Source organism: Crotalus tigris, unplaced genomic scaffold, assembly GCF_016545835.1.
Source record: "Crotalus tigris isolate CLP2741 ecotype Arizona unplaced genomic scaffold, ASM1654583v1 scf7180000023780.715972, whole genome shotgun sequence".
Lineage (NCBI taxonomy): Eukaryota > Metazoa > Chordata > Lepidosauria > Squamata > Viperidae > Crotalus > Crotalus tigris.
In genome coordinates this window covers 442,960-461,133 of record NW_024100181.1, presented here as the reverse complement: position 1 = coordinate 461,133, position 18,174 = coordinate 442,960, and the positions used below count along the sequence as shown (strand labels likewise).

At 38.4% G+C, this 18,174-nt stretch overlaps 1 protein-coding gene across 2 annotated transcripts in view; it reads right to left on the bottom strand.

Annotated features, from left to right (window-relative positions):
* The window catches only part of CRBN (cereblon), a 29,803-nt gene extending 12,789 nt beyond the window's left edge, over positions 1-17,014 (bottom strand). The window contains exons 1-6 of one of the 2 annotated variants that reach the window (XM_039321673.1): positions 16,302-16,362; positions 12,575-12,936; positions 5,996-6,108; positions 4,875-5,077; positions 4,166-4,315; positions 693-855 (exon numbers count right to left, since the gene is read on the bottom strand). In XM_039321673.1, coding sequence (XP_039177607.1) covers positions 693-855; positions 4,166-4,315; positions 4,875-5,077; positions 5,996-6,079 — 600 coding nt within the window. In that variant the 5' untranslated portion in view covers positions 6,080-6,108; positions 12,575-12,936; positions 16,302-16,362. Of the gene's footprint in view, positions 1-692; positions 856-4,165; positions 4,316-4,874; positions 5,078-5,995; positions 6,109-12,574; positions 12,937-16,301 lie in introns of both variants that reach the window. The other variant, XM_039321672.1, reaches the window with a different exon arrangement.
* Between the last annotated feature and the right edge of the window lie 1,160 nt (positions 17,015-18,174).

Below are 18,174 nucleotides of genomic sequence, written 5' to 3'. Positions count from 1 at the left end.
ACAAGTTTCCCTAAGATATTTTAGCACCTGCAATTCGTACGCATGTTGTTGTTCTAGGTATTAATTAATAAGCCTCCTGTGAATATATGAAATACAGCACACAATCAGATTGATCTTGAATTTGTCAATGATTCATCTGCTTTCATGACCTGGTTTCATAAATGCAGTTCATGTCAAAAACCAACCTGATGCTTTCAATTTGGTGCTAAGAATGCAAATCTCAGAATTCCTAGTTTTTTAGACTTTGCACTGTAGGCTACAACTTCAGTTGAGCTATTGATCTTTGTTCTACCTATTCCTATTGAACAACATGAAGGCTAGCATCTTCCCAATTGCAACCCTTCCAAACTGGTTGTCTAGTTGCAGATCCTAAAAGTGTTCCACTTGCTGTTCATACTGCTTCTCAATTCCGAAAGCTGTACGCACCATCATCCCGTAGTTGGATGGTGGAGAATAAGTTTACTCCTCATCACCGCCTTCTTTAACTTTCGAATGTATTATTTCATATCTAACTTTCTAACATAAAATATGTTACCAAGTGCTGGTTTCAACTGATAAGCTACCAAAACAACAGGCAGCTTGCTAAAACAGAAGCAGCGTCGATAGACATCATCACATTTTTTAAAGAGATACAGAGATGGAATTTTTATTGATTTTTGAAATGTCACAAAAGAACATAATTAACTTCTGACCTTTTGGTATTTCTGTCGCCATTGATGTATCTGTTGATGCTGCCATGTTTCAGGCTTAGAAGAAGGAAAAATGTGCAATCTGCTGTGGGATTCCAGCTGCACTGCAGACATAGTCGAAGGAAGTACCCGCTCAGGAAGGATTTGTACTTTGGCCTGCTGTAGGCTGATTAAAAAAAAAAGAGCCATAAGTATGAAAACTGCACCTATTCACTTCTATGGGAAACACAAATATGTTTACTTATTTACCTCCTTTAATTGCATAAACATCTTGGAAATCACAGCAGGACATTGCTTATTTTAATTTAATATTTTCTAAAAATATCTATTTTATGTTTCATATAAATACCCTCCCCCCTTCTTTTTGACTTAAGACTACTTCAGAGGTTCCCCAGCTATATTTCGGTTGTTTCGGTTGTTTCACATCAGACCTTATCCTGTTCTTTTAAAATGGGAACAGTTCTAAAGCCAAATAGTAAAGTTCTGGTCCCAACTTTTTTGTGACTTGTTTCATTTAGTTAATTTTGATACTTTTCAGTAAATATTTGACCATATGAAAAATGGCAGCAGTGTGCAGCAGTAGCCAAAAAAGCTAATACAATCCTTGGCTGTATAAACATATTCATAGAATCAAAATCACGTGAAGTAGTAGTACCGCTTTATAAAATCTTAGTAAGGCCACATTTGGAATACTGCATCCAGTTTTGGTCACCACATTACAAAAAAAGATGTTTAGATGTTGGATAAAGTGCAGAGAAGAGCAACTAAGATGATTAAGCGCCTGGAGACTAAAACATATGAAAAACGGTTGCAGGATTTGGGAATGGCTAGTCTAGAGAAAAGAAGAACTAGGGGGGACATGAAAGCAGTATTCCAGTGTTTGAGAGGCTGCCACTTGAACATCATTGGCATTGACAAATTCGCCATCAGTCAATTGCAAAAGGCAGCCTTACTAGGAACAGCTTCCATCCTGCGACAATATCTGTAATACCATCAAACATCTACTTCTGCCTATCCCGGATCCTTGGTAAGGACTTGATTGGTAGACAAAAATGCCAAATCCAATCTGAACATCTGAATAATAGTAGTAGTAGTAGTAATAATAATAATAATAATAATAATAATAAAAAATAGAGTTGGAAGGGACCTTGGAGGTCTTCTAGTCCAAACCCCTACTCAGGCAGGAAACCCTATACTAGTGGTGGCAAACCTATGGCACAGGTGCCAGAGGCGGCACTCAGAGCCCTCTTTGTGGGCATGCACGCCATCGCCCCAGTCCTAGGCCTTCAGCTGGGTTTATAAAACCTTTTCACTTTAGGTATCCGCTGCCATGTGCAAAAAAAAAAAAAAAAGGTTCAATCAGTCAATTTCAACTTCTTGCGGGAGAAAAAAGATCTTGCAAAGTTGGAATTGATTGATTGAATTTTTTAGTCCCACCCAGTCGTCCATTACCACAGCCACACCCACCCAATGGGTCACGCCCACCCAAAGGGCCACACCTGCCCAGCACTCGACAATGTGTAAGTGGGTTTTGGGTTGCAGTTTGGGCACTCAGTCTCTAAAAGGTTCGCCATCATTGCCCTATACCATTTCAGACAGGAAATCCTATATCATTTATTTATTCAATTTCTATACCTACCCAACCTAACCAAATGACTCTGAGTAGCTTACAATTTTAAAATTATAAAACAATAAAAAACATTAAAACAATAAAAACATCCACAAATTAAATATGAACAGCAACTGTGATGGTTAATCAACTACCAGTAAAGCTAAGTAACAGGACTAAATAACACATTCCAAGTCCCAGGCTCAGATAGATATTCAGGTTTTTAAAGCCTTGTGAAAGGCCAACAGGATCTAGCTTTTCTAGATGAGATTTCTTCACTATAACCAAGGAGAGAGTTTGGCATTTAAGTATATATATATATTTTTTTTTTGAGGAGGGGAATAGTGAGCCAAATAAGAACAAGCATTAATCTGATTTAATTATTTTTTTTAATCTAAACAAAAATTAAAAACTCTAAATCCAATCAAAACTGTTATTGTGAAATAGGAACATATAGTACATTTATATCCCAAGTGTTTAATAAAATTTTCCAGCTGTCATATTAAAAAGTACAATTCAGCAGCAACATTTGGACGGAGTTCGGGGCCATTCCTTGCAAATTTATAAGGATAACAGAGCAAAGCTCTCCTGCTCAACGATCTACAATTTTTAAAGATCAGAACAGCTGGACAGTATTCAACACAAGGCCTACTCCAGCTGATTAGCTCCACCATGGTCAATCACGTGCCAACGTGAAACCCACAAACAGGACACAAACACAATTCTCCTGCTCTCATTCTGGCTGCGTCTGTTTTTATCTGGATGAAGATGACTGCAAGTGTCATGAAAGATTTATCAATCTTATTTCAAAACATTTTCTTAGCACATACAGCTACTTGTGACATTAATGTATGCTGCCATCTTGTGTTCAAATGGCTATACTCCTAGGGTATTTTTTTTTCAACTGGGGAAAATACATACGTTATTTTCAATACACTGTACAAAGGAACTGTGCAAATGATAGCTCACTCATCCCATTTTAGTCAGAGATTCCTTTTCAGAAAGTGTGCTCTAAATTCCCATTGGATTTCACCCTTTCTGTGTGTGTAATGTAAATTTTTGAGTGCACTTTTCATTAGGACACAAATTCTTTTTAAACTATAACTCCCCTAATATGTTTTATGCAATTTTTATACTATTGAGTTGAAATTTGCATATTTGCATTTTATCTTTTAATGCATTCCAATTCATATATAGTTCAGGAAAAACAAACTGAGTAAGTCTGAAATAATTTGTAAAGCAAGCTCATTCCTTAGTCAACTTTAATTAATTTTAAAACACTATGAAGGCTCTCAACTGGCAAGTACTGTATATGAAGGGATGGCTACAAGAAGAAACCCAGGGTTGAGGTCACACAAATCCTGAAAAAAATACATTGACATCGACTTCCACGTTTCCAAAACAACTGTGCATAGTTGTGTCTATCTATAGTCAATAGATGCTCCTTAATCTTTTATTAACAGTAAAATACATAGTTATTTAAATGTAAATGTTACTGTCATGAGTTCCATCAACTCATATTTTTTATGCCTGCAGCACATTTTCAAGAAGAAATGGATGTGTTTTTGAAATATTTAATTTAAATTAATAAATGGGATAATGGATAGTAACATTAATAGGATTTTTCCCTGAAGATACTTAAACAGTGTTAAGATGAATTAAGATTATTACTAAATACTTCAGCCACAAAAGCAAATACAATTACCCAGGATCAGGACCATACAAGATTTCATACTATTATAAGCAGCTGGTAAATAGAAATTCCTGACGATTAAAAGTGGGTTATTTCATACTAATAAAATAGTAAGAATATATTGGATGTTAAAAGGTTCTCCTGCTTAACGAGAATAAATAGTTCCTTTCTTACCCATCAGCTTGAGTTCTTAGTTCAAGTACTTTAAACCGCTGTCTTCCCACAGCTTTTACTTTGACGGTTTCAATTCCATATTCCTGTTCTTCCCGATAGGCATAAATTTCAGCTGTCGTTCCAAAATGTGCTTCTCTTTCAAGTATGTTGCTAAAAGAAAAAGTTAGAATGAGTGATAAAGGAGCAACTTGTAACATAATGTTACAAGTGATAATGATAGTATGCTCAAAATCAATGAGAACTTAAGCGTATTACAGGAACTTATGGATCATAAGTAGTATTATAAATAACTGTTTATACAAGAAATACTATGAACAAAATACTATGATATGTTTGACTCAAGGAGTAAGAAACAAAGTCTTTTTGACATATCATAGCAGAAAATCCTAAAACAAAAGGCTCTCAGTATTTTTGCTTTGACATTCAGCAGAGACATTGGATAATACTGCATCATTAAATCCCCTCAAAATCACAATTATATAAGCTTCACTGAGGGGGCTTATATAATTAACTTTTGCTCTGCCCCAAAGCCTGGGAGAAATTATTTCCATAATAAGGACTGTATAGATGAGTCATATTAATATTTAGTCATGCAATACAAGTTCAAATAATTTCTTCAAAATTAAATTAAATGGGACAATTCCTGTTCAGCCTGAGATCACAGTATCTACTCCAGACCTTGGAATTGAATATTTATTTACATAGTTACCTGTATGCAAGAACAGCAAAGGTTCTGTCTTTTTGTATTAAGTTCCGGACCATGCTAACCTCTTGGGGACGAAAAAGCTGAAGAGGTAATGTTTGACCAGGAATCAGCATTACCATCACATGGGGTAAAACTGGAATTGTTTGACAGCTATCATCATCATGGACAGTCCTTCCATGAAATTCTTCCATGTCTGATCCTAAATACTTACATTTTTAAAAAAGAACACGCACACAATTAAGTGGGAGGATTATCAGTTTCGTTTGCAATTTATAAATACAAAATCTACAGAGAATCCTGGAATAAACTCAGAGAAACATAGTGTAAAAATGGTTGACCCTTGAAAGCAGGGCAGCTACTACCGGTAGTAGTTTTGAGCCACACTACTGAAAGAGAATACATCAAGCAGTAACCGAAATATCTATGGAGAGTCTGAATCATTCAGGTCATGGTTGCCCCAAATGTACTTTTTCCTAAAGGCAACTGGACGTTCTTGGTTTTTTCCTCTGAAAACATTTTATTTCTTATCCAATTGACTGGTAGGAAATGGGAGAAGCTTCTTGGATTAGAAGTTAAATATTTTCAAACAAAAAACCCAAGAAAGTTACCTTTTGGAAAAAACACCTTCGGGACAGTAACCAAAATATTTCATGAAAAAGCTTGTGATTGTCTAAAAGTTTACATAATAAAACAAATGTTAAGTGTACCTAGCCTCAATTTTTCTTTTTCTTTTTTTAGCAGTGAACATTCTGTGTTCACCCTGAACACAATATTCCAAGATGAGAAACATGTTTGCATATTCAATTCTCCTGCTTACATATTCACTTTGGTCAAAATATTGCCTGCTTAGGCGCCGCGAGTCTGCATTTGATTACATTGGAAAATAAATGTTATATACAAAAAATAAATCCACTTGCTAAATAATAATCCTGAATATGTGCACAAGCAAAAAGGGATACTTGCAAACTATAAACAAAAGTAGTTCAATTATAGCAGAGTACCTAAAGTATTAAGCTGCTAGCATTATGAATTTAGGTATGCTGATTCCAAAGAAACAGACTGTTTAAGTTCAATAAGCCTACAAAAAGGCAAGCAGATATTCTATGACAGCACTGTTCACATACCACATGAGAGGTTGGCAGACTAGTGTCAAAATTAATGATGTTTGGCTTTTCAGCATCTCTGCTGTCTTGATCTTCAACTTCCATTTCAACGTCATCCTCTTCCTCACTCTCGGCTAACAAGTCCAAAAGAAGTTTAAATGCATTTTTAAAACATTGTAACTCAAACACGAAACCACAAAAATTAGAACACCTTTTTCAGTCAACCATACCCTGAAAACTATTTTACGTTTCATCTACAATCTACTACGTGGCTGGAACATCAAGAGGAATATTGCATGCTTAGAAATGGAGAAATATGTTAGCACAGAGATAGGCTCTCTTCCTATGGAGAGTCATCTGATTTTTATTCTGTTCCTTGCAACCGGCTACAGCCTATATTTGAGAGTGATTTTTGAACTTTGGAAAAAATTGTTTCAGTATTGTTAGGGCAGTATTAAGCTCCGTACTGCACAATTATCACTATTTCTTACATATTCCATCAAAGTGGCTCAGTTTTTATTTCATGCATTGAGTTAAGTAAACAAAGAACTACTTGTGCATCATATTTAACCCCTTCAGTACAGTACCTGATTCATTAATGGGTATAACTTTCTAAAAGAGAGATCCCCAACCCCTGGTCCATGGACTGGTCCCCGTCCATGGCATGTCAGAAACTGGTCCACGCAAACAAGCAAACCCCCATCCGCAGGATGCAGGCAGCACATGAAACCACGTCCCCTCCGATTCGCGGAAAAATCTCTCTCCACAGAACCGGTCCTTGGTGCCCAAAAGGTTGGGGGGCTACTGTTCTAAAATACAGGAAGTTGCCATTCACTCTTAATACTAAGATATGGTTCATTCTTTACCTCAAAATAGGTCTGTTTGGATTCTCTACATTGTCTTTCTTTTTAAAAATAACAACAAGAAAAGCAGTTGATGAATTTGCACTGTATATTGGCTGAGGAATTAAAGCTCCTGAGGAAGGATGACTCATTTTACTGCAGTGGCACCATGGAAAAAAACCCCAAGAGACTTTCTGTAATACCTCCGAGGTCTAACACACCCTTTTCCTGTTATATCCAAAGACCTGAAATGCCTTAAAATTAGCTACCATCAAAGTAACACAGGTTATATTTACTACCATGCTAAAAGGACATGACAGAAAAAAAGAAAGCAGCATTTCCTTTTCACTTTCATTTTCCACGGTTGCCTCAGGGCAGATCCATCTCTCTTCAAGGAAGCACTTTTCAATCCACAATGTTTGCATTTTTTTTCCACTTCTTAAGGAATTGTGTTATAAATATAAATAAGGAATAATGTAAAAGTAATTAATGTAAAGCACTAAGAATATAAATAAGGAACAATGTAAACGTAATAGACTAAGAATTTTTCAAGAAATTAGGGTGACAGACTGGAAGATGTATAAGTAGTCCTCGACATACAATCATTCATTTAGTGACCATTCGAAGTTACAACAGCAGTGAAAAAAGTGACTTACGATCGTTTTTCATACTTACGATCATTGCGGGATCCCCTTGGTCACATGATTAAAATTCATATAAATTGAATAGAAGCTTAGCAACTGGCATGTATTTATGAGGGTCGCAGTGTCCCTTGGTCATGTGGTTACCTTTTGTGACCCTCTAACAAGCGAAGTCAATGGGGAAGCCAGATTCATTTAAAAACCATGTTACTAACTTTAACCATTGCAGTGACTCACTTAAAAAATGTGGCAACAGAGGTCATAAAATGGGGCAAAACTTACTTAACAGTTAAGTGTCTTGCTTAGCAAAGGAAATTTTGGGCTCAATTGTGGTTGTAAGTTGAGCACTATCTGTAGTGTTACGGAACAAAACTATGAGCAGGGAGACCCAGGTTCAAGTCCTCCTATAGGGAGGGAAGTCAGGTGGGTGACTTTGGGCGAGCCACTCCCTTAGCATCCGGCTCTACAGCAAGCCAACTAGAAAGCAAACCCCTTTTTCAAATTATGCATTGATGGCTTTGCTGTGTGTAAGCTAAATGGAAAAAAGACAAAAAAAGCAGAACCAGGACAAAAATTATTGTGGGAAGACAGCACCCCTCTCCCAGAGAAGGAAATATTTTGGGGAATATTAAAAAGGCAGAATATTATATTTCTCCAAAGGATCTGAAAGGCAGAAACCATCCACCCACCCCAAGTCTCTCTGTCCCAAGCAGAAACCAGTTCTATAAAAATGCAGATCTGATAATCCTTTCAGAAAGACTGGAGCCAGGAAGCTTAGAGCTGATGGGATTAGAAAGACAAAGATCCCTAGAACCAACAACCCCTCACCCCCAAAAATCCAACAGAGGACATAGTCATCAGCCACTATGACCTTTAGGACATAATAGGATTAACCCACCACCATTAGAATAACAGAAGGGTACACTGAACCTCAGGTCAAAGTTCGTGCCACAGGAACAACTCAAACACAAAATCCCAAGAAGGCATAAAAACCCACCACTCCCAGCAACATGTGATCAGCTGCTCCAGAACCACATGTCTTGTGGTTCTGCTCTTCTTTCTAAAGCAGTCTCCATTTTGTTTATTTGTTTATTTGTTTATTTCTGCCTTGACTGGACCCTGATGAAGATTTTTCTTTCGACACTATATTTCAGGAAATGAAGCTGTTAAACAAGATGCCACTATTACTAAATGCAGTTAATTTGTAATACATTGTCCTAGTTAATTTTCTAAGCTGAAGCACACACAGACAAATTTTGACCATGGCTTTATTGCAGTCTCTATTCAATTTATATGAAGCCCGTTATGTTTGCATTACACAACTAATTCTACATGCAGATTTCACACACACACATACACACAATTATAATCTGCACCAACTGATCTTCTGGAACTTAAAGTGAAGATGCACATCTTCTAAGAATTAGCAGCCGGCTGGCTGTTTCACAACTGCAAGTGAAAAAGCACCTTGGGAGCCCACTGAAGGATTCTAGGAAACTTGTTGAATACGGCAGTTTAGATTCTTTAGAAATACATGAAATCTGCAAAGTCAGCAAACACTGAATTATAGTGTCAAAGTGACACAAATATGGCCCCATTATGACACCAAACAGCAGCGGTAATGGAAAGAGAAGTTTTGTTTCTCAAAATACACAGATGCAAAACAAAAGCCATGCATTCTTCCTAAACACAGTAGGAAACTTAACTAATAAAATGTGTGATGACGCACTTGTGTCAGTTTGGCTCTGGCACCAATATTCAGAAAGAAGAAAAACAAAACAGTAATTAACAGAAAAAGATCAAGATATATTGACTATTCCATATAAAAGTAATTAGCATCTCCAAGCAAAATCCAAGAAGGCTACTTCAGTCAGGCTATATTTTCCCTACTAATACAACATATGGGAATCAAATCATATCTATACAATATGAAGTTACTTTCTCCTTTCTTTTAAAATGCAAAAAATACTACTAAACCCTACTTTTGAAGAAAGCTAACTAAAGATTATATGATTCCTTCCCAAAAGAAGAACAGCATCACCTCCACTGACACAAAGTCCCAGGGACAATGTGAGATTAAGTTCTCTATTTGCACAGAAAACTGATGGGTTAGTGCACCTCTTCAAGCATAGAAGCTTCTGCTGCAAATACCTATTTCTGAAAAAATAATTAACTGCTCTATTTGATATTAATCAGAGAAAGAGGAAAATGGGCAGGATGAATACACCTAGCCCACTCGATACAGCAAGATACTGTTGAGTCCAGTTTGATTACTGGTGAGACAGTCTCTGTAATTTTCTTAGCAGTAATAGGGAAGTGGTTTGGCTTGCAATTGCTTCCTTCCCAGATTATGATTATTATTATCATTTGGTTTCCAAGCCTACCCACAATCTACAATCTCTTGGTAGTCTCCAATCCAAGAATTAAGTAAGCACAGATTTGCTTAACTTTTGCAGGGAAAAATTCTACAGTTTGAAGAAACCATATAAATCTTCTCTCTTTCCCTCTTTTTTCTGCCTATAGATGGCACATGTTGCCAATCAGAAAACATTCAGGCCCATATAGTTTTAATGTTTAGAAAAATATTGTAAATGATCCCATATTAACTTTCCTATAAGAAATATGTTTACTTTAAGATTCAGTAATCAAGTCCTGATAAGACTGGGATGCCAACACAGAAGCATTAGAGTTACATGTGGGCTTCTAAAATATGATATAATGGTACCTTGCTCAATAGTAGTAACTGTGAGAGGGATCTTGGAGTCCTAGTGGATAATCACTTAAATATGAGCCAGCAGTGTGCTGTAGTTGCCAAAAAAAGCCAATACAGTGCTAGGCTGCATTAACAGAAGGATAGAATCAAGATCACATGAAGTATTAATACCACTTTACAATGCCTTGGTAAGGCCACACTTAGAATACTGCATTCACAATGTAAAAAAGATGTTAAGACTCTAGAAACAGAGAAGAACAACAAAGATAATCAGGGGATTGGACGCTAAAACATATAAGGAATGATTGCTGGAATTAGATATGTCTAGTTTAATGAAGAGAAGGATGAGATGTGACATGATAGCAGTGTTTCAATATCTCAGGGTTACCACAAAAAAGAAGGAGTCAAGCTATTCTCCAAGGCGCCTGAAGGCAGGACAAGAAGCAACGGATAGAAACTAACCAAAGAGAAAAGCAACATAGAACTAAGGAGAAATTTCCTGACAGTTTTAGAACAATTAATTAGTGGAACAACCTGCCTCCAGAAGTGTGAATGCTCCAACATGGAAGTTTTAAAGAAGAGACTGGACAGCCATTTGTCTGAAATGGTATAGGATTTCCTGCCTGAGCAGGGGGTTGGACTAGATGACCCCCAAGGTCCCTTCCAATTTTATTATTATCCTAAAAAAATTGCTGAAGAAGTCTAAGTTTTAATAGGACAAATGAAGAAAATTGAGTATATACAAAGTAATCTTCAACTGTAGTTGATTAATTAAAACTAATAATAAATCAAATTTGGGGTTTTTCCTGCCTTGCCAGTTAGTTTGGCACCACTTTCAACCACTACTACTAGTACTTGGTCTGAAAATAGTTGTGTATTTCTTGTTCTGAAAAATGTTGTTCACTTCTCATTTATTTCATCAGCTACAACAACATTCTTTCTCATAACTCTTAAATCAAAATTATACATAGTATCCCTTATTATTCACATATTCCACTAAAAGATTCATTCAAGTAGAAACTTTAATCAAGGGAAAAACACTACTTGTGCTATCAATAAATTGCCTAATGGCACAGATCAAGCAAGCACATCTGTTGAAGGTGAGGAAAAAGCCCCATTTGTTTATCAGTACTCAGGCTGGTAACTAAGGGAAAAAAAAACTCTAAGCAATTATGTTAATACTCTGTAGGACTAAATCTGATAATTGTTTGTACAAACTATCCAGGAACTGCATGCACCAACCCTAAATTTCATGGAGGAAAAGGGAGAATTTGAATCTGATAAACTTTATAGCCTTCAGTGAAATATGACTTGTACTGGAGTAAGCCAACTATAATGGATGCCTTCTATGCAGATTGCATTTCACCAGTGCTGACTATGGGTTCCTAAATATAGCATTACCCAAAATCCCTGGACAGGGATAATGGGGAAGTTAAGATTATTTGGGAGAAACACTGCCCCACACAAAGTTGGTTATGAGTTTCTGCTAACATTAAAACTCTAGGGATTATGTGGGACCACTGCTTCTATACTAATCTTCTGCTACATGGTGGACCCCTTATCAGAGATCATTGAGCCTCTAAATGGGTTGGTATTGAAGTTATCCAATTTATTAGTGCTACAAAATGTTAATGCTTTTTCTGGTCATGGACGCTCATGATTACCCTGACAACATGGATCTGATAGAAGTAGCTATGGGATCAACTTACAGAAGTGGTCAATACTCATTGTAGTAGCTTGTATTTCACAACATTATCTAGAACTGGGAGGCATCACTGTCATTTCTTGCAAATCACTCCATGTTTATATTAAGTTTTCTATAACCACTTCTTGCTATTGGACCAATCTGTACTAGGAACTCAGTGGACTATTTGGGGTTTCAAAAGGCAGTTTGGAGTTATTTCTGAGGCTTTGATGTTTATCACTGAACATCACTGATATTCATCTAAGGCAGTGTTTCTCAACCTTGACAATTTTAAGGCATGTGGACTTCAACTCCCAGAATTCCACAGCCAGCAATGCTGGCTGTGGATTTCTGGGAGTTGAAGTCCACATGCCTTAAAATTGTCAAGGTTGAGAAACACTGATCTAAGGTATCATTGTTTGGACCGAGGGGACAGTCATATCCTTGGACTGAATTGTGCCCTTGCAGCCTCTCTCTGTCCTTAGGTAGATGAAAGCTCTTTGATCCTCTGAAGAGCAAAAGAAAAGCAGAAGGGAAACCTGGAACACAGCTGGAGAAAGACAAGGAATGAATCTAATCAACACAGGTAAGATCCTTTGGCAGTGAGAGCAGCAAACACATTTTTTCCATTCTTGTTATATATGGCGACAGATCTCCAATGATCTTGTTCAGGTAAACCCAATCATCCCTGGGAAAGAAAAGAACTCTGTGAAATGCTACCTTGAGTGAAGAAAGTTTACCTCCAGCTTTCAAAGAGACTGAGGTTCAACCCTTCTCAAGAAATCTTCCCTAGATCTAACAATGCTGCACAATTTTCATTTGGTCTCTACCCTTCCTTTTGGGGAAAATTTGTTCAGAAGATGGCTGGCTTGAAGCTTCAGCGAGTTCTGGAGGAAATGGATTATCTAGAACCCTTCCAGTCAGGCTTTAGACTGGGATAAGTACAATCCGTCCATTGTAGCCCTTCTCGAACTCTTGGTTCTCTGGTTACCATTGATAGACACTGGCTTTGAGGTTTAATAGTGAGAAGTACAGCATTGTGTTGGTTCTCCTCCTTCCTCCACAATCATTTCCAGTTAGTGCTGAAAAGGGGAGAAAAGATCTTGCTTTATGGAATATCCCAGAGTTCTACTCTTACTTTTGTCTTATTTAATTTCTATATGAAACTGCTGAGCAAGATCACTACAGAATCAGGCATCATCAGTATGTCAATGATACACAATTATATATCTTCACACTAGTCCAACCAAGAGATGCCATCAAGATTCTTTCTGGTGTTTGGAGCCTGTAGGATCTGTTAGAGAAAAACAGGTTTTCCTCAATCTAGCAAAACAGAAGGGCTATAGGTTTTGCGTTCCTTGACTCTGGGAACTCTCCACTTTTGGTCCTGGAAGGGATCATACTCCCCTAAACACAAGTGATATATACTTTGGTGATCCTTTTGGATTCTCAGATCCTCCTGGAAGAAGTGGCAGACTTGGCCAAGAGAAACTTTGCATAAATCCATTTTGTGCATCAATAGCACCTCAATCAGGAGGACATACTGTCACTCCTGCCTTATTCACATCTAGATTGTTGCAATACACACTATATGGGGCTGTCCCTGAAGCTTTTGAAAACTACCCAGAAATGGAAACTGGTTCAGAATATAATGGAGCTAGTACTTATGCATCCACCTAAAACCATTATTTCACAAATTGTGTTTGCTTCATATAATCTTCTGGGTGAAATTCAAGGTCTGTGACTTGTATGTCTCCAACTGTCTCTGCTTATCCCATGAGAATCAACAGACTGCACATTCTTCATGTCTCTTCCATGAAACATCATCTAGTGGGATTCAGGACCATTCTCTGTTGCAGTGCTTGCCCTATTGAACATAATTCTCTCTGAGGTTTGGATGGCCCCAATCCTTCTATCCCTTCCCAAGCCCTAAAAACTCTCAAATGAGCTATGTATTGGATGGCCTGAGTTATTCCTGTCACTATAATTATTTCAATTTTTCTATTTTCCTATTGTTTCAAGTAGAAAAGGCACACTGTACCTTATTCTGAGTTCAATTTCATGTTTTTTCATAATCATAAGTCACCCAGTTTGTTCTTGCAAATTGAGTGGCCCTATAAAGCTAATAAAACAGTAGATACAAATAGCATTTCACTACTGTTCTAAGTACCTGTTAGCCTGTGCATAAAACACTTTAGGAAAGCACATTACAACTCTGTGTTCACAGCTTTGGGACATTTTACACATTCTGTATTTGCAGACATTTTTCCTTCTTTTTTTCATTTGAAGGTTATATATTTCAGTTTCACATTTCCAAATCACTATAACTTCTCTCCCTTTCTACATCAATAATTAAGCAGTCTACAGCAAACAGCAAGACTTCAGCCTTTGTTTGTTTTCTATGTAAAGCTATCTTCATCTTTATTAGGGAACATGAATTTTACTTTCATGTGGCATGTACTTCTTTGTTTTAAAAACATTTATTTTGTTTTCATCATAGACATAACATTTTAATAGTTTTCTGCTCCCCTAAAGTTAGCTGAATGGAGAAGGAGTGAATGGAAGCCTGCCTTACAGGATAATTTATAAATCATATAACATTTTGTTTTGAAATCACAATGACTACCCAGGAAAAATATTTGTACAATATCACCTGGGTTAACTGTTAAGCTGAAAATGTAAATTATAATTTATAAACATAATTTACAATTATAATTTCAAGTAAGGGATAAAAAAGCAATCAAAATTATATGCCATCTATATGCAGAAAAAAAGTTCAAAGCATTTTTGTTTAGAAAATAAGGTGACTAATGAGATACAAGGGTTTACAAAATAATGTAAAAATAGGAAGAAAGACTAAGTGGGCATTTCTAAAATCATGTAATGACACTGTGTGACATTAGTCTCAGGATAGACAAAATGAAGCAACCAGTTGTGTTTTCAAAAAAACAAGGTATGCTAATAATCATTGATTTAAAGGATTCTTTAAAAAAAAAGCTAAACAAATTCACAAAAATGTCAATGATTTCCAGATAGGCATCTGAGGAGGCCAGCAAAAGGTTTTCTGGTTGGTTGCTGAAGCAGAGAAATCTTTTCCTAGAAAAACAGTAGAGGGCTGTCTGCATACGTTTTCTGTATTAAACAGCTTAGAGAGAGGCCTGTGTTCCATGCTGACCAAAATGACAAATTGCCTTTTCTGCAACCAATGTAAATAGAAAGGCTACCAGCTTTTACAGCAAGACTATATTTACAAAAGTCTGTAACAGTTTGGTGAAATGCCCCTGTTCAAAGGTTTTACGATGTCCAAAATAATCAGAATTAATTGACTGACCACATGTAAGTCAAACCTTTTTTTTGCTTTTTAATTCACTTTATATTGTGCCCCCCCAAATAGCAACTCTCCTTATTTTCTTAGATTATATTTTTGAAAAAGAGATTTTAATAAAGGTGAAGGTTCATTCTCCGAGCTTGTAGGTTGGTTTCTGAACGTTTCATTACCAGGCTAGGTAACATCGTCAGTGGAGATTTTAATATTGTGACCTTACAAGTCTCAGTACTCTAGCTCCTTATATCATGGACACCCATATTATTATAGTTCTGGATGTCATCTCTAATACAAGGTATCCTAATTATCACCAACTTACTTCCTTTCCTCCTTGTCATGGCTGATGAAGAGATGTCATGCAGTTTCTTGATAAGATTTTTGTGCATTTGACAGACGTGTAGTCAGGAAGCCCCCCCCCCACTCCACACCACCCACCACCCAGTTCCAGATCTCTCTTCTAAATTATAGGAGTGATTCTCTTCATGTGCCACCCCCAATCCCGCATCCTGGCTTTTATTTAAACCAGTTCTTGCTTTGCAAATTCTGCCATGGTCCATCCCTCTTCCCCATCCCTGTACTACAATTCCTAAGAGTTATCCTCCGCAAAAATACTCCAGAATGGAAATGGTGACTGATCTCATTTCCTTGACTGCTTTGCTATTGACTATCAAAGAAAATCAAAGCTCCTCGTCCACACTGACACAGACCCATCTCTTCCCTTCCCTAGATTTCGACGCATCAGGTCCCCCACTAGTTATGCCCTGCTCTTGCCCACACAGGTTTTCAGTTCCTTACCATCCGCGATTCAGCCCTCCTTCAGGCCCAGCCTTTGCCCCTTCGCTTCTTCCCTTTGCCCCTGCCTGGCCTGAAACCCAAATTGCGCCCAGTTCAAGCCCGTGCGCACGCCTTCCAGAACTTCAGGTCTTTCTCCCTAATCGGTGGGGAGGACAACTGGCGGGTGTCGCTTTTTCTCTCTCTGCCCTCCCCTCCGAAACCCCTTGATCGCCTGTTTTCGGGGACCCCCCGACCGCCGACGCCTCCTCTTCCTCTACCCCAAGCGCTCCCCGCCGCGCTCAGGAGGCTCCCCGGTTCCCATCGGCGTAAGGCAGCAACGGCTATTACCGGGGAGGATCTGCAAGTGGTTTCCCATGTTGTTATCCTGTTCTCCGCCTCCTTCATCTGCGGCCATCGCTGTTTACCCGGAGAGGAGTCTGGGAAGGCACCGCCGGCAGGGGCGGAGGCGAAGGCGGAGGAGGTGGAGGCCCCTGAGAGAGGAGCTTGGCGGCTTCCGCTGCTGCCCCCAGCGGCTTGTCTCGCCCGAGAGCTTCCCGCTACGGTGCATCTCCCAAGAGTGGAAACGGCGGCCGTGTCTAAGGCAGAAGGCGCGCCGGAGGTTTGCCCGTTCGCTTTCCAGATGCCCTTCTTTGCACTGGAAAAAGGAGCAGCCGCGGAAGTTCTTTACTCTTGCTAGCATCAATGGGCGCAGTCTTATAAACCCTGCAAACAGCTGTTCTCGGATCGCTTCTCACGGGTACTGCAGTCCCTGAAAATGGAAACCAAGCAGATTCCTCTCTAGTTTTCTACCTGGGGCGGGGGCGTAGAGGGTTGCGGCCCCTCCCACTTTGTAATCAGAAATGTTAGGGTAAGAAAAGGTGAAAAGCATCGAGGCTTCCAAAGTTTGACTGGTTCTGTTTATGGTTGATTCATTGATTGATTTATATATAGTGGCCTAAAGAAATATATACTATTTCTTAACCGCCCATCTCTATCGGATAAAGTGTTTAAAATAACAGAGTTGGAAGGGACCTTGGAGGTCTTCTAATCCAACCCCTGATTTAATAAATTGTAACTAAAAAAAGTCTAGATTTTTAAAGGTTAGGCAAGATTAAATTGCAGACTCTGTTGCGTTTTGGAGGCTGTGATGCAATGAGTGAAGGTCAGAAAAATTGCTGCTGAATCTGTGGAAGCAGCAGAATTACGAGATGGCTGAGTATGTCCAGCCTGCAAGTTTGGAAAATGGGCGTTTTGCATGAGGTCGTCTTCCCTTCAAAGGATTATGAAGGCATTATGAAGGATTCTATGGAATGGTCCAATCTTTTGCAAAAGGCACAGAGGAAGAAACATGGGAAGGGAAGCTGGGGTTAGGATGGCAATTTTAATTGCAAACCTGTCTGTCTTGCACATTTTGACTCCTCCGCAGATACCTCTGTGCTTGGTGCCCTTTTGATTGGTACATCTACTGATATCATGGGAGTGGGGAAGCTGGCTCTATATTGTGGTTGGTATATCAGCTAAGAAGACAACCCAGTGTCAGTGGTCCAGATTCCCATCTTGATTGGATTGCTGCAATCACTATACAAAATGGCCTGAAGTCTGCAACAGATGCAATGTGCACCTACCCAGTTATTAAGTGACTACATTGCTTGCAGGGTGGCAGGCCAAATTTTAATCTTGCTATAGATCCCTAGTGGTTTAATACTCAGATATTCAAAAGACCCCCCTACCCAAATCATCCAACACACGCAGTAAGTATGAATGGAGAGGTTCTGCTTATGTTCAATCAGCAGATTTAGATTTGGCAAATAATGACTAGGAATAAGGACTTTTCCATGACGTTGCCATAGATATGGAACTCCTTCCTATGAGAGGATCAAATTCTCTCTTACTGTGATACCTTTCCTTGAGAAAGGAAGGCATAACTATTCACTTGGTACTGATGGGATTCTTATCGCAGGACCACCCTATTTATTTTGGGTTAATGATACTATCAGAAGTAAGTCTTCATCCTGGTTCATCCAAGCAACATGGCGACTACTTTGGGAAGAAGGTTACAGTGTATTGAAGAAGCAGAAAGATGGTCTTTGCAAGAAAGAGCAGAGGAGAGGAAAGAGGAGTTGAGCATATGGGCAGTAGGTTTTTATACCCGCTCTAGCCTTACTTGGAATAGTTTCCTGTTCCTGTGGCATGAACCTTGAGGCTATTTCTGAGTGTTTTT